The sequence below is a fragment of the Oryza sativa genome, chromosome 1 (assembly GCF_034140825.1).
Source record: "Oryza sativa Japonica Group chromosome 1, ASM3414082v1".
Taxonomy (NCBI): Eukaryota; Viridiplantae; Streptophyta; class Magnoliopsida; order Poales; family Poaceae; genus Oryza; species Oryza sativa.
Genome location: NC_089035.1, coordinates 411,921 through 437,021, shown reverse-complemented (window position 1 = coordinate 437,021; position 25,101 = coordinate 411,921). Strand labels below are relative to the sequence as shown.

Below are 25,101 nucleotides of genomic sequence, written 5' to 3'. Positions count from 1 at the left end.
GCGGTCAGGCCTAGTTGGCTTCTTTATTCGGAATGGGCTGCTCCTTAATGCCTAATGGGCTCCTCCTCTTGCTAGCCAGGCCCAGCCGACTTCCTTCTTCGGAATTTTGTCGGAAATTTGACGGAAATTACCGATAAAAAACGGTTACCGACAAAACGGTCGGAAAAAACCCCATATCATTTCCGCTACCATTTCCGAAAGAGATTACCGTTTCCATTTCCGATACCGACAATTACCGATACCGATTGAAACGGTCGGTGCAAACCGGAAACGGTAGCCGGAATTCTCGAAAATTTCCGTACCGTTTTCACCCCTAATCACGCGCTAATGGACTGCTCTGTTTTCCGTGCGCACTGATCCGGTTGGGAACACTGACTTCCGAACAGAGAGCAACCGAGAGCAAGCCAGGAGTAAAAATCTAAATAAGGCCTTGATTAGGCCCTGTTTAGTTCGTGAAATAAAAATTTTTGGATGTTTGATCAGCTGTTTAGTTCCTAATTTTTTTTAAAAAAACATCACATCGAATTTTTTAACACATGCATAGAGCATTAAACATAGACAAAAAGAAAAAACTAATTGCACAGTTTGCATGTAAATCACGAGACGAATTTTTTTGAGCTTAATTAGTCTACGATTAGTCATAAGTGCTGCAGTAACTCACATGTGCTAATGACAGATTAACTAGGCTCAAAAGGTTCGTCTCGCGGTTTCTAGGCAAGTTATGAAATTAGTTTTTTCATTCATGTCCGAAAACCCCTTCCAACATCTGGTCAAACGTCCGATGTAACACCCAAAAATTTTCATTTCACCAATTAAACAGGCCCTAAATGCATTCACATTCCGTTTGGCAAGTGTAGTGTGGTGTGGACATAGCCTGCCTCAATGTTACCATCCACAGAATGTTCATAGGATGTAGACACAACTGCAACCCACGATTATTTCTACGCACAACTGCCTAATAATGCAAGTGTTTTCTTCCAGCAGTACAGTACACGCTGGAATAACTAAGATGCCCTTGTTATCTTAAACTACTGCAAGTCTACTTCGTCTCAAATAATTACACAGCATATGATACATCAGTTATACTTGTATACATGTTCAGGTACTGCTATGCGTCATCTCCAAAATTGCAAGCTCGTTGGAAGTAACCAGCAGGCAGGGAGGTCACCCGTGAACTGATGATGGTCACTACCCTACGATGCAGGGAATATTTCCAGAGCATCCTAGGACTTGCCTATTTATCTTTTCCATTCTATTAGCATAAATTAGCTTCAATTCTAATCAGCGGCACGCTTCCATCCCTTGCAACGACAAAACTCATGTTTCTAAAAGGAATAAGGGAAAAAAATAAGAAGAAGAAAACTCCCATCACCTGGGGCCCTTGTGTTTAAATCGCCTATGGTCCTTTACAGCAGAAGATACAGCCGAAAGAATATGCCAAACCTATCACCCGCTTAATTACATACATCCAGCCAATCACGAATACAAATTATACACCACGGTATAGGAGCCAAACCTACTTGAAGAAAAGGCTCTTCTTTCTTCCTCTCCTCTTCTCAACAGCCTGCAAAATGCATGATGTTTCACATCAGTATTTAAGGAACGTGAGACGACATATTCTCATCAAGTCAGGCAGCTAATCCTGGCTCTACGGTTAACCTGTTAGTCACCATTCAGATATGCTACCTTGGGGGAAAACACAAGAAATGAACTTTGACAACACAGCTCTTTACAAACAATTCATAGTGCCCTATCTTTAGATAAAGTGCTACTATATAAGAGATCCCCATGATGGCTGGGAATGCCGTTTCTTTTGAAGAATAAACAGAGGGCTGTAAAATTAACCTCCGCCTACTTAATTAACCAAAGATAATATTAGCCTTTGTAACAACAAAAGCCGAACAGCACAGCCAGCCACACAACTAGTAGCCTACTAGTGAATGCTGATAGCGTACACTTAACTTCTCTATATTTTTTTTTCCATCTTTTTTTCTCTTGAGAAAAATGCTACTGTGGGTTCTTCAAACATGCTAATCGTCAAATAATACTCGGTTTTGAACTTGAATAGAGTGGAGGGCCATCATCCCATGATGACCCACTCGATGATGTTGAATGAAGATAAAGATAATGAAGGGAGGTGCTAATATATGTCTTGCACAAGAGATAACGAGCTCATACCATAATTCTGAACAATCTTAAAACCAGAACAATGGTATCCCGCGGCCTGCAAAATTGGAGAACACAAGATAAGCAGTATTTTATGTATGTTCGTTATGAATTATGATTGGCATTAATCTAAAATAAACACAGCAGTAATAAAGTAAAAGACCAAGGACAGGGTGTTCAATTCAAGTTTGGTATAAACCTCCACTGATTACACTTAGAAGGTAAGTATATCCTAAATTGCTATGCTTTCAAAGACATAAGAATGAACACACTAGGGCACGGTCAGGTCGGCTTGCACACGCTGATCAGACAGCTATAGAAGACCACATTACTGAAAACAACATGGGCTTTGTGACAAGATCGATGAGCTGGCAGTCTGGCACTGCTGACCTTGAGGCATTCCTTCCGAGTTTTAAGAAGTAACTATTAGACATATGCAGCATATTTTTAACTCTGATGTTTCAAGAAGTGATGACCCATAGAGTTGTTTGTAGGGAAAGCAGTAGGGGGGAGCCATGCTGCTAAATCAGAAGTACAGTTGCACATCAAGACACATATAGTGTAAGGAATAATGAATACTAATGTTAATTTATTCATAGATCTTGGGCTGCTGATAATGATGCAAACACTAGCTCGATTGGGTACTCACAGTGCATTTTCTGCAGGCTTTAAATTATATTCAACACCATCAGCAGATGTAATCAAGAACTCTGTCGGACGCCCGTAAGGAATATTAATCTGGAAAAGACAGAACAAAAGTTGTTGTCAATCATACCACATTTTTGTATGTCTACAGCAATGATTTACAAAAAAACACAAACATGATTGCAGAACAAAAATTATAATATGGTTAATTAGCAAAAGCAGCAGAAAAAAATTATTATCGGAGACAATTTGTCTCAGTATAGTACTTGCAGTATCACACTTATGACTTATGTGCACACCATTTAATCGTCCTGTCCAGATTTTTCGGTGTGGGTCCATCAAGCATGTGAAGACAATTCATCAGGAAAGAAGCTCAACTGTTCCCATTTCCTTAGGTCAACAGAAATAGGCCAGATCATGGCCTATTTTTTACATTTTTCTTTTCATGTATAGCATGAGAGACAATGCATCAAAGAAAGACATGACGTTTGTCTAGATGCAGTGTAATCTAGCGGTTAACCATATCTCAGACATAAATCTGAGATCTTGAAACCATATGAGATAACAAAACCTGTCTCTGGCCAGAATTCAAGGTAACCATCAATTTACATCCATCTACAATGGGTTTATTTCCATCATTTTGGGTGAACCAACATGCTACCCAGGTACTGAAGGAACCAACAGAGTTTGCTCACAATTTTAGAATGAGATCTACTTCCTGAAATTCAAATGATGTACTGCTAAAGAATACGGAATAAGGACGTACAGAAGTTGCTTGCTGAAATTTCTCTGTGAGAACAACACCACGCTGACCAGTACATTTAATACTGTAGCCTTCCCTCTTTATTGCCAAAATAGCTGGTTCCCACATATCTAAAAATTTCACCTGCTATAAGAAGATTTAACATTTGAAATAATTGCATGAAATCATAAGAAATTAGTGAGAATGCTTTTGATAGATAATTCCAAGTAATAGAGAACATACAGGTAGTTGGACTTCATAAGATACATGACCAGTTTCAAGAGTTCTCTTAATAAGCTCCTTTGTTTCAGGATCTGCATTGAAGATGGTTTATTCAAAGTCGGTTGGGTGCAAAACATGTGCTGCTGCTATTTAGTTTAAATAATCATCACATAATTGGAAAACTTTTATTAGTTAAACAGAATATCAGAAGTACCACTCTTTTGGTAATTAGATATATAGGGGATTCAACATTCCCTCTAGGAGTGGAATTATGTCAAACACTCCATCACCAGAAATAATCACTCTTTTGGGAATTAAAGGTTCCATATACTCACCGCAAGTAATTTTTCTTTGATCATTAGCGTAAAACCTTACAATTTCCCCCTGCAATAGGAAACTCAAACAAAAGGACGAATCTTAACATTGGAAGTAATAACAGAAAATCAGTTTAATCATAAGAAATTTAACTGTACAACAGACCTAACTCATTTTACATGGTGTCCCAGTGAAACCAAACAAAGAAACTCCATAAACATCAAAGGTTGGATTATGTATCATTAACTAGAACTCTGGATCTCCACAAACATAAAGGGAAAGGTCCAAATCACAACCATGAAGTTTCCGATTGCCTAATTCACCATGAAATATGAAACCATTTACTTTGCAACCCTGAACTAAAAACAGTACAAAATACCCCCTAGCCCCCAACCACCTGGTTTGTGCTGATACGGTGGTGATTTTTATATATAAGAGTATTTTGATGGAGGATTGGAGGTTAAACTAGAAATAAAGTAAGGGGATCCATAACAGTGAAAACCAGGATGGTTTCAGGGCTAAGGAGGTAGTTTCAGGTCAATAGTTTCATAGTTCAGGGTGATTAGACGAACGTGAATAAGGGTTTAATACAGATATTTTCCACATATAAATGGAATAGCAAAATCAATGTCAGTATTGACAGCGGCCAGAAACATGAACTACTGATCATAGTGCCCTGGGCTAATCTGATATTAAGACCTAACTGGTAAATGAGCAAAAAGAGAAATATAGAGCTACTTTGGTGATTAACATAAAAGAAGTAAAGGTTTAACTGCTGGGTTCAGTAGCATTCGAGAAATACAATTATATAAATACCTCAGTTCTTGTATTTCAAGTTTAATCCTGTACGTTAGATGCGCTTTTTCAGTCTCCATGACTCCATGGAATTAAGGATGCTAAACAGCTAGTATTGTCTTTAGTGCCATTTCAGAAGGCATAGAAAAGATATATAGGCATATAGCCTCATAATTACCAGAAGTTTTGGGGAATGCAACATTGTATCACACATAAAAAAAAAATCAGCCACATCGCAAAATAATTACCTTTCTTTTTCTATCATCAAGGGGCTGTACTTCAATAGCTAGTAATGTGTCCACGTCATCGGCAGTAACCAAATAGTTAGGTTGTCTTGCTCCTATGCCAACAGAAAACATTTATTTCCCAACTTTCTTGAAAATCATAGAATCCTATTTAATGCAAGTGACAAGCTCACAGAGCTAAAGTGACAAAAAAAAGTACCTTCTATGAAATTTACGGAGCCATCTTCTAAATGGCGCACCCACTGCACATAGGAAAATATATTTTTTGGACAGTGAGATTGCCATGAAAGTTTGAAACTCATATGAACAATATAAGGTAGAGAAGTTCTTTTATCCAGAATGTGGAATGACATGAATTACGAAGAGCACCTCAAAATTACAACTGGTGGTTCCATTGGTGGAGTACCCGCTTGCTTGGAGTTCTCTTCCAGGAAAAGCTTCACCTGTGATTCGAAGGCCCTCTATGCCTGGCAGTGGATCATCCTCAGCAGCTACATATTCATAAAAGAGGAATATATCATCAGATTGCATTAGTGTTAAACAAATATATAAATTTATTTCTAATAGTAATTACCTTCAGAGAAAGAAGATCCAGGCTCCTCAAGAACAGTAGGAAGATACGGATATGAAGGGTTTGTATCCTCAATGCCGGATACCAAATTAACTGAGTCTCCATGACCCCAATGAGCAGAATGTTCTCGTGCATGTTGGACTTCAGCACCCTCCGAAGCATCCGATACGTCACTTCTACTAAGGTGCTTGAATGGTGGGTTTTGATTCTCGGGCTCAAAGTCCAATGGGACAGAATGTGGATCATGCTGAGATACTTGAGAAGAAACATCCCTCCTGAATTTTAAGCTATTAAATATAAATTATACCACGTTTAATGTTCTTGTGATGCCTCTATATAATAAAAAAAATTATTGACTAGAAAAATGATTATTAAATCTTCCTCAAAAACAGTTTAGCTATTTGAAAATAGTGCGGCAGCGACAAAAAACAAAGAGAATTCAAGAAATGCCATTGACAAACGCTCAATTCCAAGAAATGTCATTGACAAGTGCGAGTTCCATGAAATGCCATCGTACAAGCGACTTTGTCCCAGAAATGCCATCGCCGTTAGGGTTCCATTAGCAGTCCTCCGTTAAGTGCTATAGGATAAACAACGCATTTAACGGTGTGGGATGGACGAAACCCTAATGGCAATGGCATTTCTAGGACAAAGTCGCTTGCACGATGGCATTTCATGGAACTCGCACTTGTCGATGGCATTTATTGGAATTGAGAGCTTTTCAATGATATTTCTTGGATTTTCTCAAAAAGAAATGAAATGTTCTTGTAGCAAATTCCCACATCCCTGAATTTTTCATGATTGTAGCATACTAAAGAAAGTAGAGTGTAACATATCAGAAATTAGTAAAAGCAATTCAAGTAATGAGTAATGACTACTAGAAGCTGCTAGCCAATTTACATAGGTCAAGAACTGGCAATCATAGCTGCTACCTTAAGAATGGAATTATTTCATCATGCGCAACGGCAACGCTGGTAGATAGAATAAAGTCAGTCAGGAAGGTACAGTATTAAGCACTTAAAGAAGATACTACCTGCTTGAAAGAGAGTTTCTTCCCATGTCACCATGATCAACATTTCTTGGAGGAACATCAGTTGGAATGACTTGACGGTTTTTGTTCCCTGCTACACCCCAATCACCTCTAACTTGAACAGGGGAAGACATTGGAGATTGTATATGAGGGTACGGTGTCTGGGTCACAATATCGAGGTTGCTTTTGTTCTGAAAAAGTAAATAGGTTAGAGCATTTCTGCAATAGTTATGACAAGAACTCAAGGAGTATAGTGCCATACTGAAGTCACCAATGCTTTTCCAAGAGGATCCGTAGGTGAGTGTACAGGAAGAGTGGCATCATTCGCCAATTCAGTTTGCCATGGAGTAATCTGATAACGTGACTCTTTTAATTTCTCCTGCACCATTTAAATTTGCACAAAAGGAAACTTCAAAATTCAGTCAGAAAATTTTCGGTAGTAAGTTTGCATGCACGAGAGGGACACTATTGGGTACACTTGCACTGCCCACCCCTAGTGTCTCTGAAAATAAATCGCTTCTTTCTTTATGGGAAAAGTAAATGCATATTTGCTTGAGCTTATTGAGACTCACCTCAGTGATAATAAGTTGCTCCTGCAGATGCTTAAACAAAACCTGCAGAAAGGGACACATTTAGTGAAAAGTCAACTCAATAAGGTACAAGAACAGAAGCAACTTGATGTGTTGATCATGTGTTATGAACCTTTTTTTAAAAAAGAAAAATGCTTAGGTTGCTTTTTCAATAATGAAAGTATGGCATATTTCTCAGATGAAATTAATGTCATTGATCTCTTTTCCCTTTTTTGCCATTTGCATTCAGTAGTGAAATTTATTTCTAGTTGCTAACGTATACGACGTTGCCCCCACGAAACGGCAGAAAAAATATTAGAAAAAAGAGTAAACCTTCAAATTGCTGACGATGGATTGAGCATCAAGAACAGAAGGCTGCAGGTTTTCATATTCAGACAGAAGAGGCAGCAACGAAGATATGAAAGTTGTCCTTTCTTGTTGTGCAGCCTATAGCATATAGTGACATAAGCAAAACTCAGTATAGTATAGAAGAACAACTACAATCTTAACTACAAGCCCTGATTTATCTTATAGTAACAGCTGCATAGATCCAAAATGAACATCACCATGGCAATTTATGATCCTATCTAATGTTAAGATGTACCCATAGAATAGTAAGAGCTGCATATATCCAAAATGAACATCACCATGGGCCATGGCAATGAATGATCCAACCTAATGTTAAGATGTATTCCATAGGATAGAGGTATAAACAGAAATTTTCAACAAATACTACCTTGGTATAGACCACAGGAAAATCCATTAGTCAAGACCTTGCATCAAACAGCTGGTTCTAAAAACTGTTGTAAATATATGGATTAAAAAACAGATATATCATTCTGCATCGTTCCTAACAATTTTGAGCTATAACACCAAGGGACAAGGTCAAGTAAGCACAGAAAACAACATTCATTAAAGCACTACACGTGTTATGATCATTTCTGTGCACGTTTTTTAAATTTTGCAGAAAGGTATTGAAGTATGACTGGAAGCATAATAAGCCTGACTAATATAACACAAACATACTAATCGAATTTCAAAGAAATTTCCAGTGACAGAGAACTACCTGCACTGCATATGCCAGACGGATGTTTTCCTCAATAATATCTTGTCTATATGATAAAGCTTTTGATGCTGCATCAATTAAATCTTGTTGCTGCTGATCAAATGCCTGAAAGATTTTTTTTTTTGAGATAATATGATATACTCACTAGTTACTCCAAGTGACTAATAGTTTATGATAAAAAGAAATGGCCTACCATCCGCATTTGAGCAATGCGCCTTTCCAACATATATTTATCATCGAGTATCCGTGCTTGCTGTCAGGGATATTATGTAGTCAGGTACAAGATAATAAGGGGAAAGGCAACAAAAATGAAGTACTTTCCATTTGTAAAAAAAAAAAAAAAGGCCACCTTCAATGAGTAGTCAGCAAGATGTTTTCTTAATTGCGCAATCTCTTCCTCATTTTCTTTGATCTTAGCAGTAAGATCCTGCATAGGAATTATCTTCATTAGGGATGATGGATGATACAGGTACAAATGACATTTGCAAGCAACTTATACTGACATGCTTCCATGACATGTTCGAGGCCATCTCTGAAGCAGGCAATAACCCCTGTCCAGCTAGGTTCAACCTAGGATCATGCTCGCCTTCTTTTCTATGCCTGTATGGAAGGGCTTCTATTTTGTCAGGATATCGCAAGCAAACAAGACCATCCCACAAAAGGAAGGCCTGCGGCCTACCGTTGTTCTTTTTCCCCGGCAACAAAAATGGTAGGGAAAACATGGAGTGTGGTCAGGTGAGTTACCTAGTAGGAGAAAGGGAATGGGAGGATGGAGTAGAGAACTGTGAGACGGCAGCGCTGTCGAGGGCAGGCTGCTCCCCTGATGATCTTTTAGATGCTCCATTGGACAGGGCATTGTTTTGCCTGATGGTCTGCTGCATTGAAGGCTCTCCACTTTCGAATGCGCCATTGTGGTGAAGGGCAGAGGGGGTGCGGGAATTATCTGAGGACGCAGCGCTGGCAGGTGACCTTGACGCATCCATCTTAGTAGCAACGAATGAGCGGCGGTCTTGGGCTACTCCACTGGAAGAAGCTTGGGATGCAGCATCTTCCCGCTGATCCCAAAAATTGAAAGACGCTGGGTGTTACTACATGGCTACATTTTGTGCATATACATAGCTAAAAGGAAAAGAAAAAAAAAGCAGGCTTACAATCCTCTGCAATTGTCGCGTTTTCTGCATCAGTTCCTCTTTGAGGCGATTATTCTCTTCCAACTAGAAAAGAAAAACATGGAAACCCAAAATCAGCTACTTCAGTGGTGTGCGGAAATAAAATAGGGCGAGTTGGGAGTGGGACAGGAGGGGAATTGTGGAAGAGGCGATGAGGAAGGAATTGCAAGGGTAGGTTCGTGGGTAGGAAAGGATAAGAGGTAGACCTGGTTGCGGATGGTGGCCTCGGCGCCCTCGACGGCGCGCATGACGTGGAGGAGGTGGTCGGCGTTGGCCCCATCGGTGGCGGCGGCGGAGGAGGAGGAGGGGTGGTCGGAGACGGAGGCCGCGGCTAGGCGCCCCGCGAGGGCGTCCATGGCGGGGGCGGAGTCGCGAGGGCGAGTGGAGTCCAAGAGAGGAGAGGAGAGAGTGGAAATTGAAGGCGGAGGGGAGGCGGAGGCGAGGTGGGCTTTGGGTTAGGTGGGTGGGCGCGGACGCTCACGAGGAAGACGATGACCCAGCCTCCTCGCCTTTTTTGCCATTTGGATCGGAATAACTACTTCTTCATCATTTTTCTATTTTAGATTTATCCTAAATCAATGCTTTTAAAATTAAATTTATTATTAAAAAAATATAGTGCTGTACTATACTCTTTATTTTACGTTAGAAATACTGCTATACAGAAGCTTAGCACCAACTAAAACGACGAACAAGATGAGTAGTGAAGTCTATGGCTCTGTTTGAATCTCTTAAAAATAAAGATGGAGATAAAAATTAAGTGTTTTACATAAAACGAGGTGGTAATAACTTGTGATTAATTGAGTTTTAATTATTATAAACTTAAAAAAATAGATTGAACAACTTTAATATATAAAATTTTCACACAAAACACACCGTTTAGCAGTTTGGAAAGTGTGCTACGAAAATCTAGAACCCTCTCATACAGGGCCTATGTTGTCTGTGTTCTAATCCTGAATAAAAATAAGTGGATTTCTCCATAAGCATCACGCATATTCATTAAAAACAGAGTTTTCTTTTTTCCTTTTGACCAAAAAATAGAAGAGAATATATGTGTATACTTTGATTCCGTTTTATTACTAAAATTGAAGGGTTTTTTTGTCATCTTTGAAGATATATATATAGTTAAACGCCGTGTCGTCCCATCCAAGCATACTACAATTGCAAGTGAATTTCGTTTGCAACAGCATAAGTAGATTGCACAACAAACTAACTTCGATGGAAACGTGAAATCTACGCCATGCATACTCTATTGCTTATATCACCTTTTGTTTTGGATTCATTATTATCACTTGAGAGATGATGAGAAAGGGAAAAAAGAGAGTGAATTTACTCGGCCATTGTTTGCCTGCCGTGGCCCCAATCCTAGCCCATATATGTGAATCTTCAGCGTCATTCACAGCTCGGCCCATTTCATGTTACATCTCCTTTTTTTTCCTTTCCTTTACTTTTCTTTTGGTAATGGATATACCTTCTTCGAATGGGACAATTCGGTGCCGTGCACCCTTCACATTTCTTCGATAACGAACTAAAAAAATGTGCAGCCTTAACATAATTATGGTACTAGATCTCACACCCCGTTTGCTTTAAAACTCCATCAAGATTTATATTGAACATTGGTTTGTCCAAATATATAAAAAAACGCACATATGTATAGCCTAATTACCCCGATATGTGCATATTTCACAACAGAAATAGAATATGAAAAACAAATAATGAATATAAACCATTACGTCCCTCAACCATTTTGAGATGGCATACGGGGTACACAGCTCATATAACCTTTTTAGCATTGACGGTTATATAATTGGTGTCCATAACTTATACGAATATCTCCAAATGACGAATCACGAAGTTACTCATAAAACGTCAAACAATGATATTAATAGCTACCACCTCTAGAATTATCGTGCAAAATTAAGTTATGCTCCCTCCGTTTCAGATTATAAGACATTTTAACTTTGGTTAATTTTTTGAGAATTACGCAGTACAACGCAGACTCGCACTATTGAAAACCATTAAATCCTGAAAAATTCGTTCTGATGGGGAGTCGAATCCAGGACCTAATGTGCTACTGAGGCCCTTTCGCAAAGTACTCTAAGTTTGACTAATTTTGTAGAAAAAAATAGTAATATTTTTAACACAAGACAAATATATTATGAAAATTTATTCAATTATAGATTTAATGAAATTATGCTGATGTTGTAAATATTACTACTTTTTTTCTATAAAATTAGTCCAACTTAAAGCAATTTGATTTTGATCAAAGTCAATAACCCGAAACGGAGGGTGTATGAGATGATCAAATACACATTTTGTTCTTGAAAAGGAAATAGTAGTGACAGATTCTCAAAAGGTCCAAACGTTTGGACGTGAAATTCACTTGGACATTGACTTGCACGGTTTGTATTTGTGATCCAAGTGAAAAGGCTACTAAAGGAGGGGGGGTAGCAGCAGCGGGGGGCCCCAGTTGGCAGCCACTTATCTCATCGTAGCCCTTATCTTCCTCACGGGCTCACGCGCGGCGGGGAGAGAGAGGACGTCACCGATCGGCCATGTCCGCAGCCACCGCGTGCGCCTCGCCGGCGGCGGCGCGCCCGCCCCTCCACATCCCCCTCCGCTCGCCTCCTTCCGCCGCGCACCTTCCCTCCGCCGCCGCCTCCCGCCGGGCCTCCTCCGCCGCTTGCCGCTGCACCGCCTCCGCCTCCGCCTCCGCCTCGCCCTCCACCTGGGATTGGACCCGCTGGACCCGCCACTTCGCCGACGTCGACCAGGCCGAGAGCTACGCCTCCCTCCTCAAGGTACCCTACCCTCGCCACCATCCCCCCCTAATCTACTTCCTCTCTATCCATTTCAATCCACCCTAATCCCTACCTATCTTGTGCATCCACTCTGCGCAGTTCCAGCTCGAGGAGGCCGTCGACAACGAGGACTTCGCGGAAGCCTCCAAGCTCAAGAAGGCCATACTCGAGGCCACGGGCAACGACGCCGTCGCCCAAGTCATGTCTGAACTCAAGGTACTCTGCTTCCTGTTCGTCGTCCCTTTGTCACCGATCCAGGATTGAGGATCTCAACCCCAGATGCTGTTGTTGTAGCTAGCGATTCTTTTTCACTATTGTTTCTCCACCCATGTAGACTGCTATAGAGGAACAGAGGTATCAGGACGCCTCAAGGTTGACAAAGCTTGCCAGAACCAACTTGGTAATTGATTGAATCAGATTATCTTTAACAAACACATCACACATAAGCGATGTATTCTAACGACTTGATTTGCAGGTAGGTTGGTGGGTGGGGTACGCTAAGGATACCGATGATTCGATCGGGAGAATCGTACGGATAAGCCCCGGTGTTGGGAGATATGTGGCTAAGAGCTTCAGCCCAAGGTGCGTTTATGTCTCTTTGCAACCTATGCTAAAACCAAGTAACTTTTGTCTAGGTGATCCATAATTAAGTGCATCTTTCCTGTAGGCAATTGGTTACTGCATCGTCAGGAACTCCATTATTTGAAATTTTCCTTGTCAGAGATGACGATGAGACATATACAATGAAGGTGCACTGATGAAACTGATATTAGTAGTTTGTATTATAGTCTTCACGCAGTTCACAAAAAAAACAAGAACTCTGTTATGTCTAGTTGTGATATTTGTATTTACGAAATTTTTAGACAGGTTGTACACATGCGACCAACAAAAGGCACTTCAAGTGCATCATCCGTATCATCAGCAACTGCAGAAAGTCCAGCTAAGGAAGAGAATGAAAGCTCATTGGAAAGTAGTGCTATATCTGAGGGCATTACCGATGAAGCGAATACAGATACTACATTAAAGGGAGATGAAGATGTTGAGGATAAAGAACAAGATGTTGGTAACGCCAAGGATAGTAGTGTTGAAGGGTTGAAAAGCGTTCTGAATTTCTTCAAGTCTCGGATTCCTGAATTCAAAGTTCAAGTAATAAATGTAGATGTGTCTGAGGAAGCTGAATTAGCTTCAGATTCGTCAGAAGAATTAGTGCAAGATGATGTGAAGAGCACGTCAGAGAACTCATTGGAAGATTCTACCACTGAGGAGCTTCAGCAGGATGATGTTCCAGATGGAGATTCAGACTCAGCTGAAGATAGTAAAAGTCCAGAAATGAAGCTCTTCATTAGTGGAGTGGTTCATAACAAGGAGGATGCTGGAGCAAAATCATATGTTCGAGTTCCAGCTGAAATCAATAATTTGGAAAAGGATTCCTTCGAACTTTACATTCCTGGAAAAGGTTCTGATCGAGATCTGGCTGATACAAAGGCTGCAAAACAGAAAGTTGCTGATATGGCTGCCAAATTGGCATCAGAACTTATGCCTTCTGATGTTGCGAAGGCATTATGGGGAACGACCAAGAGTTCTTCGAAGGTGAGCATAACACTTGGTTTAGCTATATATAAGTCTGGAGTTTAGAGCATTTAGTGAGGTATGCTTTGGTTTATTGAAGTCTTCACAATTAGTTGAATAGTATCATGTCTTTCACAAAGTAACATATTAGTATATGAGCATTGAGAAATAGTTTGACCCATTCTATCTATCAAGTCTATTCTTGTTTCATCCACTTGTAGTGGTAATTGTCAACTCTCCATTGTCCCTACTCCCTAGTATTCTAGGCTGTATTTCTTTCATGCAATCAAGTTAACTGTGAAATGATGGATTCACTGCAGATAAATAAAGAAGTACAAGAGCTCTTAAAGCTTACCCTCAGCAAGGCTCGAGTCAAGCTGACTGAGAATACAATTTTCAATAGGATCATTACTGACAGTAACGGCTCAGATCCATTTAGTGGTAATGTCTTGTCAGTTAAACGGACGCCTTGATATTTTCTCTGCTTTGACTGATGGATTCTTGGTGTACATGTAGGTCTCTATGTGGGAGCATTTAGTCCATATGGACCAGAAGTTGTGCAGCTCCGTCGAAAGTTCGGCCATTGGAACAGCACAGATGAAGTGGAGTTTTTCGAGTATGTTGAAGCAGTAAAGTTGACTGGTGATCTGAGTGTCCCTGCTGGACAGGTTTGCAGGCATTTTGTATATTTCAACGAACAAGCTGGTCATCTTTCTAATGAATAATGTTCAATACAGATAACATTCCGTGCTAAGATTGGGAAGGGCAAACGTCTTGAGAACCGTGGTGCATACCCTGAAGAATTTGGTGTGGTAATTTCTATTTATACTTCTGTTTATTTAATTGTTGTTTCGAATTGTTAGACTAGACTGTAATGGCATGCAGTCTGCGATGATTCAAAGTGTATTTGTTTAAGCAAATTAACAGCTTCTTCTGGGCCGTGTGTAACATATATCATTTTCCAATTAACTTTTCGATTTTGCAGATTGCTAGCTATAAAGGTCAAGGGAGAATTGCACAGCCTGGCTTCAAAAATCCCCGGTGGGTGGATGGTGAGCTATTGGTGCTCAATGGCAAGGTAAAATAATTTTCTGCAGTTGCAATGGCCCTGAAATATATTAAAAAATTATGACCATAACATTGCTTAACAAGGTTTTCTTTAACCCTATTTCATGTCTTGAGTGAAAGAATGGCTCACAGCTGAACATGTCGTTTATTGTTGTCAACACTGAAATACCTTTTTTTTTTTCTAAACTTTGGAAGTTTTAGGATATGAAATTATACCACCATGGCAAATTTGATGCTTGTGGAGTGAAAGAAAGTTTTGATTTCTGCTGCATCTTTTGTGCTATGAACTTTCTTCAATTTTGTTTTGGGTCTTGATCTGGAGTTCTGGAATGACTGACACTGGAGGAAATTTAACACGAAGTTACAAGAAAAGCGTTCCTTTTAAAAATATTAGAGCGTCTGTTGTTAGCCTAACGTCGATTGTCTTATCAGGTCATTAGTGGAGAAAATGGTTCTTGTCACCAGATCGAAGCTTAGGGTGACACTTCTATGAGTGACTTCCACAGTTGAAAAAAGTTAGTGGTCCAGGTACCGAGGTTTGTATACGGTACCTGAGAAGTCCAACATTATAGGTCATTTTCATTTGCAAATTATAAACTGGGCAGAAGGTATTTGCATAACAAAATCTCTAGAACTTATCAATGCAATTTACATTATTTTACTCACCTACCCAATCCTGCCCAGAACAATGATTTCGTTGAAGTACTTTTTACAAGATCATCCTTGATAATTGGTGTTAAATTCATTTGCAGAGCACGATCCCACACCTTGGAGGTGCGGAGCTTGGTTTCCTGTACAGCGTGCCTGAGCAGAGTTTCTTGGTACTCTTTGACCGGCTTAAACTTCCAGAGTGATGAGATTATGCTGAATCGAGCTGTTCTCACATGCAAATTGCATGAGTACAGAGAGAAGCTGACACAGTTTCAAGAGAAACGTATAGATGTCCCGTCATCTTCCTGAAATCCTGAGATGCCTCAGCTCCTTTATTAGTCAGCTCCTACTTGACAGGAGCTGACCTGTTTGAGCTTTTTCAGGGTATAAGAGAGCTGACTATTCTGGTCTAACTGAATACTGCTATTCTTGTCCAATGGAAAACTGGAGCTTCATATGAGATCATGCTAGGCTCTTAGATGACGCGGTATAGATATAATTTGTGTGACAGTTTTGCATTCGGTTTTGCCTTAATAATGAAGGATGGGAAAGTTTTGTATTGTCTGGATGCTACAGATAAATAAAGCCTTATCTTTCAATACAGCATGCATGGCTTAATTAATGGTTACTTTGGTTCCTGATTCCAAACTGGCGCATCTTTACCCAACCCAATTTTTGACAGGATCAGTTTGTCCTAAATTTTGATAGGAGCAGTGGCAAAAAGAGGTGTGGAAAAAATTCCGTTGCCGGGACTCGAACCCGGGTCTCTCGGGTGAGAGCCGAGTATCCTAACCAGCTAGACTACAACGGATTGTTGAAGCAAGGACACTTTCAACAGCTGACACATGGTCGAATCTATGAGACGCAAAGGCAAACAGCAATTCAGTTACGTGAACCAAACAGCGACACAGATCACGGAACAAAGCAATAGTTGTCACGGTATTCATCTCTTTCGTCTTCTCTTTTTATCAGTATCACCGATTCATCGGTACAGTGTTTCCAGTTCTCAACATCTCAGGCACACGCGACAAAAAAGATGAATTTTAGTATTTGCAATCAATACTACTCCAAAACACAACGAAAAATTGTTTAACAAAATACAAAGAAAGATAAAAATTCACGGGACACCTTATCTTCAGCTGTGGTCCCAAAACACTCCGTTTAACTGTTACAACCCGTTAGATTAGAAAATCAACAAATGTGAAAATGACAGCTCCTAAAGCACAACTAAGCTCCACTATGTCAGGGTTCTTCTGTTAGACCAATAATGTCAGGAACACAATTCAGCGCCTTCTCGGATGAAGAAGCTGCAGGATCATACTAGAATTCAAATCAGACCACAATAGCTCCTTGCTGCTGATCAGATGCAAGTGCTACTCTATTTGGATCTGATTTACCCTGCTATACCAAATTGAATGTAATATCATGTGGAAGATGTCATACTTGATGGGATTTGGATGCCAAATAAAGTGCTTCTGCACCCGTTGAACATTCGACTGCATAGCCATGTATTGATCATCAGGAATTGCCAATAAGATCTGCTTCAGTTTGGGTACATCCTTTTCCGGTATGACCACAGAGAACGCACTCCAATTAAGTGCATCATCAAATGGAAGCACAAAATTGTCCGCAATTATCACCGGAACACACTCATAATAGATTGCCTCAACTATTCTTGGGCTGTTTACCTCGTATCCCATGGGACAAATACAGTATTTACTTGATTTCATATGCTGAATATAATTCATCCTCCTAGTGATTCTGTGTGGCAAACGGTCATATATTCTCATGTCTGCATCCTTTCCTCCCCAATACTGGAGGAGGACAGGTCGAACTCGTCCATGCATCTGTCCTGCAAAGAAGGCTAGGATAGATCTCTCTGCAGCAGGTTTTCCACCAATGCCTCTTAAGGGTCTTCTTGGTGATCTAAGAAATGTTTCAGGAAGGGACACATCTCTTCCATGAATGAAAACTCCTTCTGAGAGATCTGCATTACATAGAGCTTTAATGGTGTTTTTTCTCAATTCATCATGCAATTTGGTAGTGTATGGTCCCTGCAAGGAAGGGCCAGAATCAGAAACAGCATGTTAGCTTCTTTCTTGATTAAGTTTCAGCCTCCATTCAAATTTGTATGCACTAATATTCTTGTTCAATATGACCATTCAACAACGAGAAGTACTCAAAGGAAGAATACATACCCAGTCATGACAAGCGACAAAAAAATGATCAGCTCCTTTTGTCCTATTCCAATAGGGGAACTTGGTGGAGATAAAATCTATGTATTTCTTTACAAAGATAGACAATGGCTCAATTGTATTTGACCCAGGCACATAAAGATTGTGCTCTAGCTGACGAGAGCTATACGGTAGATAGAATAGGTGAGCTCTGTTTGGATCTCTCACAACAAAATGTTGGTTCCCTTCCATCAGTTTCATAAACCACCCCTCAGATGCATAAATGCCTTTCAACTCTGGTGAATGGAAAATAGGTTTTGCTCCATCATGGTATACAAAAACTTTAAGAAGTCTTTCCATCAGTTCATAGCTCCTGGAAGCATGAGAAAAAAAAATTTAAATAGTCATCTTCTGAAATGCAGAAGCCATTGAACAATGGAACAAACAAGCAATGGCATGATAATTTATAAACATGAAGGAAATTTAAGCTATCATTACAGTTTCCTCTATTAACATTTTCAATCACACGCTACCAAAATAGAATGTGAGAGGAAAAAATTACACTTATTTAAGGCAAACTAGTGAGCGCCACATGTACTGAAACTACTACGAATAACTAGGTGTGGGAAAAGTAACATGCCAACCATGGGAATTTGTCAGAAAGCGGATGTATGCAACACTAAAACATTGCTTATCTTCATGATAAAAAAAAAAGCAACAAAAAAGTTGTTTCCCTCCCTAAAAAGTTTGTTCAACATATAGTTGGGCATGCAAGTCCATAATCCCCTGATAAGAATAATGCTACTCACAAATTGTTAGCTAAATAATATATATGAAGTTAAACCATAGTCATACCTCCTAAAGACAGACACATTGCGGAACAGTGGTGCATGCAGATCAGGGTCATTGGACACCAGCGGTGCAATAGTGATCTCTTTCTTTGCATAGATTAGCTCTTCATCAGCTGCTGTTGACCAAAGAGGTATAGGCACCTGCTAAGTTTACAGGCCAAGAAAAAGATATTTAACATTTTTTTACTCCAAATACAAAGAGCTCACATCACATTGTAAAGGTGCGTAAAGCATCAACCTCTGGTCTTGGAGGAAGCATTGCATGGTCCTTCATGTCATGTCCCTTATTATAGATATCAGACCTCCTTATAGGAGAACCACTGGAAATGGGCTTCACAAGTAAGGAGGTTAAAAACCAGAAATTATATTAGTTACAAGTCTATGTATTCGGCGCAGATATGTACCTCTTGGAGAAAAGGAGCTGATTCCGCCGGTGGATTTTCCTGAAGTTAAGTAAAACTTTGATTAGATGCTATTAGATTAGATATATGGATATCCATCGATCTTGCATGATATAGTGATGTAGGACAAGATGAAAACATTTGTAATATGCTACTGTACCTAAGAGAAATATAGAATGGAATTGTATGTATGAAAAAGAGGGATTGGTGGGGCAGGTGAGGTGAGTACCTTTAAATCTGGAGGGTCAGTTTCCTCCATAGAACCATCATCTAAGTTTTCTGCTGGAGAAGGTGAAGGGACCAAAAACATGGAGGGGACTGTTGTAAACCCAGATGGCAAATTAGTCTGCAAAACAAAGCAAATTCCGCCATTTGATGCACTCTGATATCCAATAATCTTGACATGTTACAATAACCCAATGTATTCGCAAAATCACGCACATTTACTATTTACAAAGAAAGAAATGATGATTCATGAAGAAGGAGAGCCTTGGAAAGCAGAAATCTTTAGGACAGAAAAGGAGAGGAGACCTGGAGCTGGAGGATGGAAGTGGAAGGAAGCGGCGGTTGGGAGGCGGCCGCGGAGTCGGGCTGGTTGCTTGTGTTGTTGTGGAGGAGGGAGGCGAGGAGATACGGGTGGGTGGGGTCCTCGGTGGGAGGGGTGGCCAGCAAAAAGAGCGCCGCCGCGGCCGTGAGTGCGGCGACGGCAGCGCAGGCGGTGAGCGCGCGGCGGCGAGTGAGGAGGTTGCACGGGAGAGGCGAAGGCATTTCGGAGGGCGACGGCCGGCCGCCGCGCCGGAGCCCGGACCAGTACAGACAGAGAAGATCGAGGACACAGCGGTGGGGAGTCGAATTTACGCCTTTGCCCTCCGGCCCCACACGCCAATTTCCCATTTGCATCAAACTTTTTTCCAAGTACAGGAGGGCTCGTTTGGTTTAGTACATATCAAACATTGGTAGTATACTGACAAAATCTAGGCATGTTTAGCACTAACAATATTTTAGTAGGATAGAATTCTACGCATTCGGCAGCTAGAGATTGGGAGGAGATTTGTCTCGTTTTCTACGTGCACACTTCCTGAACTATTAAACGGTGTGTTTTTTTTTGCAAAAAATATATATAGGAAAGTTGCTTTAAAAATCATATTAATCCATTTTTAAAATTTAAAATAGTTAATATTTAATTAATCATGCACTAATGGCTTAACTCGTTTTGCATATCTTCTCAATCTTCTCTTTTCCTTTCCTCTCAAACACAAACTAAGGGTGTGTTTAGTTTACGGCAAAATTGAAAGTTCGGTTGAAATTGGAACAATATGATGGAAAAGTTGGAAGTTTATGTGAGTATAAAAGTTTGATGTGATGGAAAAAATTGAAAGTTTGAAGAAAAATTTGGGATCTAAACACAATGTAAGTAATGTATTTGGATTGATATTAATTGGGAGCCAAATTTTATATTATGGTGAGGAAAGTTCTAGAAATATACCAAATTAAACATGGGCATTACCATCCATTCTAAACCAAAACATCATATTTACTATTCAAACTACTAAAAATTTGGCATCAATCAAAGTGGCCCAAAATTCACTGCTAGTGCTGATCTTGTCACCAAAACGAGTAACCAAAGCTGGAGGAGTACTATAAGTTTCACACATCTCATACAATAGCTTCTTTTGAAACGCAAGAATTTATAAGAATTTCATCGTTTTTAGTTAAATCCTCTATTAGACTTGAGTTTGTTTGTACATGTTTCAAACTTATCTCTCGTTTTCAACCCACATGCTTTTTAAATTACTAAATAGTATGTATTTTTTTAAAAAATATATATATAGAAAAATTGCTTGAAAAATCATATTAAGCATCTTTTACCTTTTTTCACTAATACGTAATTAATCATGTACTAACTTGTCACTCTGTTTTCCCTCCTAGGATGTAAGGTTCCCAATCCTCACTTTACAACACAGTTTAAGAGTTTGTCAAAGACACAAAATGCTTACTTTTTTACATTTATATAATAGATATAGACGCACACAAACAACTACACATAAACACTGCATCCATACATGCAACTGTGAATGCACCCTCTAAGGCATGCTCAAAGAGATGGAAACCATCACATCTCTGAACACATTAAATTTCTATTGAAAACTCACTCATATGGTGTATGTAATATTCGTGGTCATTTGAATTTAAACGAGTAAAATCATACACCAACGATTTTACCATCACATTGTCGGTGCTTTCCCAGAGAAACTTTAATTTTTGCCTACCATCAGAGAAGGATGTAAAAAGTATTTCTTTTTTTTTAACACTGATATTATTTCCTTCCTCCAGTGGAGTATATGAGTATATTTGACGCTGAAAGTAATTTGAGAATATAGCAATGGTATATTTTACGCAATACTCCTATATAAGCGCTTTTTTAAAACCTTTTTTAAAAAATTTTGCAACCTGTGGTTGTCACACGTACTGTGACGGTACTGTCTCTATCAGATCGATGGTCTTACATCCTGATTCGTACATACGGAGTGGAGTACTAATAAAGACGGACACGCAGCAGCATAATTAGTCATAATTATACTGAGTAAGTAGTTTAGGTAGTACGTGGGAGTAATAATTCGTTATTAGTCGGTGGCGTCGAGGCACCAGCAGTAGTAGTCCGAGGTGGACAGCTGGAGGAGCTCCTCCGGCGACATGCGCTCCAGCTCCCGCTGCCTCCACGCCGGGAACGCCTCCGCCGGCGTTGGCGGCGGCGCGTGCGGCCCCACGCCGGCGTCCCTGCAGGTGTGCGGCCGCGCGCCACGCATCCGGCGGTAGAGGCGCAGCGCGGCGACGCAGTCGTCGTAGGGGTGGTGGTGGCGGCCGGCGATCTGGATGTGGTAGCCGAGGTAGGCGAGGGTGAGGTACTTGAGCGAGTTGCTGAGGCGGCTGTTGCTCGTCTTCATCAGCGCCGGGTACCTCGCCGTGTCCCGCTTCAGGTACTCCGGGTAGTCCATGCCCAGCGACTCGAGGTCGTGGTCCAGGCCGTGGCCGACCAGGATCCGGGCCCTCCCGCGGCTGCTCCGCGCCTTCCACGCCGGCTCGCCGTTGAGCAGCAGCTCCTGCACCCGGCGCGCCGCCTGCTTGGGCGTCATGGCGTCGCGCAGGTGCTCGGGGCGGATGCCGGTGGTGTCGTAGCGGTAGTGCGTGACGGGGATGTGCGGCTTGACGAAGGTGTCCAACACCACGCGCTCCTGCTCGTCCACCACGCACACGCGGGCGCACACGTCCAGGGACCCGTCGCTGCCGGCGCCCACCATCTTGCACCCCAGGGCGAGGACGCCGCCGAGCGGTGGCGCGGCCGCGGGGCAGGAGTGGGCGGCGGCGGTGGGCGGGAGGACTACGTGGAGGCAGAGGGGGCAGCCGCGGGAGGCGAAGGCGGCGGCGCACTCCGGCTTGGGGAGGGCGCCGGTGAGGTGGTCGCGGAGGGCGTCGAGGGAGCGGCAGTGCTTGCCGCAGACGCCGCAGCGAGGGTCGTGCGCCGAATGCAGCGACGTCCGCATGTGCTCCACCAGGTGCTCCTTCTTGTTGAACTCCCTATAGCACGCCGCGCACCTCTTCCTCCTATTCATATTTTTTATTTAACTTAATCAATTTCTTTCTTTCTTTCTTTCTTTCTTTTCTTCATATATATATATATATATATAATCAGAATGTAGTTAGAACATTGGCTAATACCTCTGAGAATCTGAAGAATTATCCATTCTCGATCTGAAGACTACTGCAGGAGTGCAGGTGAGTGGCCACTGGTGTAGTTAGTTGTTGTGCTGATTGGTGATTGCTATCTGCACTTGTTTCCGATGCCTATTTATACGCAAATCCAACGGACAGAATTTGATTCTTGACAGTGTTGTCGATCGAATGTGATGTCCCTGCTAGATACTCCCTCCGTTTTTGACATATCCTCTACTACGAATCTGGACAGGCTCCGTATCCAGATTCATAGTATATAATGTGTCACATTTCTTCAAAATGGTTTATATTTTCGAACCGATGGAGTAGAAAGCTTCACCAATATTCTGCTGCATGCTTTACACATCATCATCTTCTGGTTTTGAGGATATTATTCAGGACATGCTCATGCACAAAACAGCTTTAGAACCAACACTGTTAAAGAATGTTCTGAATGCATCCATCACTATGCTACATTTCCTTTCTTTCTGTTAGCATGCAAAAATATGAAAAATATCTCTGATGAATATCATAATTTGCCTGCAAAATGCTAACCAACCCTGCAGAACATTCCACTTCTCAAGGATATACTGCCAATATTAATAAAGCTCTAGATAGCTAACTGCAAACTCCATTTCCATTTCGACCCCCTTTTCTTTATATGCTGTCTGTCTGCAACGTTGTGACAGCCATTCGCCTTGCAAAGATAAATAGGATGCTTTGTACCCCATATATAGTTCATTTGCATTGTGCAAAAGCAGTACTAGCTCTTTTGCTGAAACTGCAATTGCTTTCTCTCAACGAGTGAGAGGCTCTCACTGATGGCATATTGATCCTCAGTCCTCACTTACAACTGAATTTTTCCTCTCTTCAAAATCCCTTGTCCATAAACAAAATCAAAGCAGCAATCCATTGACGAGTAATCTCAGTATGACATATATAATCTGCAAGAGAGTAAGAATCAAGTAACTGAAAGTCACCTTGTTGCTCAGTGTTCAGATTTATCTGAAGATAGAATGCCATGAAATGCAATGGAATGAGGAGATTTGTATCACATGTTTTTCTTTTCTATCCCTTGATTGTTTCAGGAAAAATCACGTGCAGTGCTTACATATGCATACATCATTAATCATTTATGTAGAAAAAAGAGAGAATACGGGTAGATACCCTAGTCAAAAGGAATGGTTTGAAAAAGCTAACTATTACGACGATGCTGATGGAAAGATTGAAGGATTCTTATGCTGTGACAAATCATTGGGTGGATCTTTTCTTCGGTGACGATCAAGCTAGCCGTGCCGTGGTGTCTGTACTGTAAGCATCTTCTGTTGTTTATGTGACTTGATCGAGGACATTGATCGTGCCTTACTCAATCTCATTCAGTTCATGAAGTTTAGAGCTCTTACATTGTCTAAAAAAAATTAAGATTAATTTGAAGCTTGCCCGGCTAGCTCTTGACAATTGTCGAAGTTGATTGAGCACAGTGAAATGAAGTACACAGGTTAATTTAGCGCGCGGTGAAAGGTAGGAGATCGAAGAGATTCAGTTCAAGCTTACGCTATCTTTCCATGCTCAATGTGCTAGCTTTTCATTGTGAGAAGCATATGCATTGGTGGGTGTTGTTAATTTAGATGAGGGGATAATGACCTGGCTCGGCTCGTTATTAGTAGTATCATGACTAGCCAGCTCGGCTTATTAATTAACCCTAACGAGCTAAAAGCGTGGCTCGGCTTAGCTTACGAGTTGGCTTGTTAAGCTCGTTAGTAAGTTCAATCTTATTTATATCAACTTTAAAATTTCAATATTTACCAATTTATCATATGTTAGTATAATATAAGCAATAACTAGTAAAATATTCACTAAATACAAATAGTTAGTTTGCTAGTAAATTAAAGGACTAACACTACACCATGGTCCACTTTTGCTAACAAAAGTCAGTTGGAAAAAAGACTAAATTTTGGAACAAATTATGTGTAGGCAAACATATAAAAGGGCTGCAACACCGACTGCTGAAAATTCTGTTGGCACAGGCTTTGCCGATACTTTCTTAGTTGCCAAACATGACTTTTGTCTACACAATGGACGGACGGTGAACGTGGGTCATTGTGTAGTGTAAGTACTCACAACTTAAGAAGCACTAAATATGAAAATATATAGTGACTTTTGTACTAATGAGTAGCTCGATCATGAGCTGGCTCGTTAAATTAACTTACTAAAAAATGGTCGCGACACGGTTCATTATGATTACGAGTTTGAGCCAATCTTAGCCATAAGCTTTTTTCACCCCTAATTTGGATCAGGTGCAAATGCAACAGAAGAACGGGTAGATGTTCCAAAGGAGAAGTG

At 40.7% G+C, this 25,101-nt stretch overlaps 4 protein-coding genes and 1 non-coding gene across 15 annotated transcripts; 1 reads left to right on the top strand and 4 right to left on the bottom strand.

The window, feature by feature from the left end:
* Positions 1-859: 859 nt before the first annotated feature.
* LOC4326160 (uncharacterized) lies at positions 860-9,958 on the bottom strand. 9 transcript variants are annotated; one of them, XM_015792186.3, is made up of 22 exons: positions 9,742-9,958; positions 9,518-9,580; positions 9,111-9,421; positions 8,870-8,966; positions 8,716-8,793; positions 8,560-8,619; positions 8,367-8,471; positions 7,634-7,747; positions 7,304-7,345; positions 6,994-7,110; positions 6,735-6,922; positions 6,634-6,672; positions 5,705-5,988; positions 5,500-5,621; positions 5,330-5,372; positions 5,134-5,225; positions 4,111-4,159; positions 3,797-3,867; positions 3,578-3,700; positions 2,816-2,904; positions 2,179-2,224; positions 860-1,564 (listed from the first exon to the last, which is right to left on the bottom strand). In XM_015792186.3, the coding sequence occupies exons 1-22, from the start codon at positions 9,889-9,891 to the stop codon at positions 1,517-1,519; spliced, it is 2,331 nt and encodes a 776-aa protein (XP_015647672.1). In that variant the 5' UTR covers positions 9,892-9,958; the 3' UTR covers positions 860-1,516. The 9 variants fall into 9 exon arrangements, with proteins under 9 accessions (XP_015647672.1, XP_025876611.1, XP_025876638.1 ...); XM_026020826.2 differs by having other exon boundaries at positions 3,578-3,697; XM_026020853.2 differs by having other exon boundaries at positions 5,705-5,976.
* A 2,042-nt stretch (positions 9,959-12,000) lies between these two features.
* LOC4326159 (protein EXECUTER 2, chloroplastic-like) lies at positions 12,001-16,224 on the top strand. Of its 2 annotated transcripts, XR_001547790.3 has the most exons (12): positions 12,001-12,333; positions 12,433-12,549; positions 12,668-12,733; positions 12,809-12,915; positions 13,001-13,082; positions 13,201-13,923; positions 14,223-14,343; positions 14,419-14,570; positions 14,640-14,714; positions 14,888-14,980; positions 15,403-15,578; positions 15,723-16,224. XR_001547790.3 is itself a non-coding variant. In NM_001372200.1 (11 exons), exons 1-11 carry the CDS (start codon positions 12,088-12,090, stop codon positions 15,822-15,824), a joined length of 1,884 nt encoding a protein of 627 aa, NP_001359129.1. In that variant the 5' UTR covers positions 12,018-12,087; the 3' UTR covers positions 15,825-16,224. The 2 variants fall into 2 exon arrangements, 1 of the variants encoding a protein (NP_001359129.1); NM_001372200.1 differs by lacking the exon at positions 15,403-15,578 and having other exon boundaries at positions 12,018-12,333.
* A 135-nt stretch (positions 16,225-16,359) lies between these two features.
* TRNAE-CUC (transfer RNA glutamic acid (anticodon CUC)) lies at positions 16,360-16,432 on the bottom strand. Its single transcript has one exon. It is a non-coding gene; the product is annotated as a tRNA-Glu (tRNA).
* Positions 16,433-16,653: 221 nt separating this feature from the next.
* Positions 16,654-19,865, bottom strand: LOC4326157 (probable glycosyltransferase At3g07620). 2 transcript variants are annotated; one of them, XM_026020792.2, is made up of 7 exons: positions 19,579-19,865; positions 19,277-19,393; positions 19,051-19,089; positions 18,885-18,977; positions 18,651-18,790; positions 17,820-18,168; positions 16,654-17,675 (listed from the first exon to the last, which is right to left on the bottom strand). In XM_026020792.2, the coding sequence occupies exons 1-7, from the start codon at positions 19,813-19,815 to the stop codon at positions 16,995-16,997; spliced, it is 1,656 nt and encodes a 551-aa protein (XP_025876577.1). In that variant the 5' UTR covers positions 19,816-19,865; the 3' UTR covers positions 16,654-16,994. The 2 variants fall into 2 exon arrangements, with proteins under 2 accessions (XP_025876577.1, XP_015630333.1); XM_015774847.3 differs by having other exon boundaries at positions 18,651-18,787.
* Positions 19,866-21,026: 1,161 nt separating this feature from the next.
* Positions 21,027-22,871, bottom strand: LOC107281500 (RNA exonuclease 4). The gene is made up of 2 exons (XM_015789852.3): positions 22,765-22,871; positions 21,027-22,650 (listed from the first exon to the last, which is right to left on the bottom strand). The coding sequence occupies exons 1-2, from the start codon at positions 22,788-22,790 to the stop codon at positions 21,672-21,674; spliced, it is 1,005 nt and encodes a 334-aa protein (XP_015645338.1). The 5' UTR covers positions 22,791-22,871; the 3' UTR covers positions 21,027-21,671.
* Between the last annotated feature and the right edge of the window lie 2,230 nt (positions 22,872-25,101).

Excerpts from the sequence above, each read along its gene's own strand:
- LOC4326160 (XM_015792186.3), bottom strand. The coding sequence starts at position 9,891 with ATGGACGCCCTCGCGGGGCGCCTAGCCGCGGCCTCCGTCTCCGACCAC. Across the intron at positions 6,673-6,734 it reads AGAAACTCTCTTTCAAGCAG|CGTTGCCGTTGCGCATGATG; the intron begins GTAGTATCTTCT and ends TCTATCTACCAG. Across the intron at positions 2,225-2,815 it reads AAGCCTGCAGAAAATGCACT|GCCGCGGGATACCATTGTTC; the intron begins GTGAGTACCCAA and ends CCAATTTTGCAG.
- LOC4326159 (NM_001372200.1), top strand. The coding sequence starts at position 12,088 with ATGTCCGCAGCCACCGCGTGCGCCTCGCCGGCGGCGGCGCGCCCGCCC. Across the intron at positions 13,924-14,222 it reads CGACCAAGAGTTCTTCGAAG|ATAAATAAAGAAGTACAAGA; the intron begins GTGAGCATAACA and ends GATTCACTGCAG. Across the intron at positions 14,344-14,418 it reads CGGCTCAGATCCATTTAGTG|GTCTCTATGTGGGAGCATTT; the intron begins GTAATGTCTTGT and ends GTGTACATGTAG.
- LOC4326157 (XM_026020792.2), bottom strand. The coding sequence starts at position 19,815 with ATGCCTTCGCCTCTCCCGTGCAACCTCCTCACTCGCCGCCGCGCGCTC. Across the intron at positions 18,169-18,650 it reads AATGTGTCTGTCTTTAGGAG|GAGCTATGAACTGATGGAAA; the intron begins GTATGACTATGG and ends TCATGCTTCCAG. Across the intron at positions 17,676-17,819 it reads TTGTCGCTTGTCATGACTGG|GGACCATACACTACCAAATT; the intron begins GTATGTATTCTT and ends CCTTCCTTGCAG.
- LOC107281500 (XM_015789852.3), bottom strand. The coding sequence starts at position 22,790 with ATGGATAATTCTTCAGATTCTCAGAG. Across the intron at positions 22,651-22,764 it reads AATTCTTCAGATTCTCAGAG|GAGGAAGAGGTGCGCGGCGT; the intron begins GTATTAGCCAAT and ends AAATATGAATAG.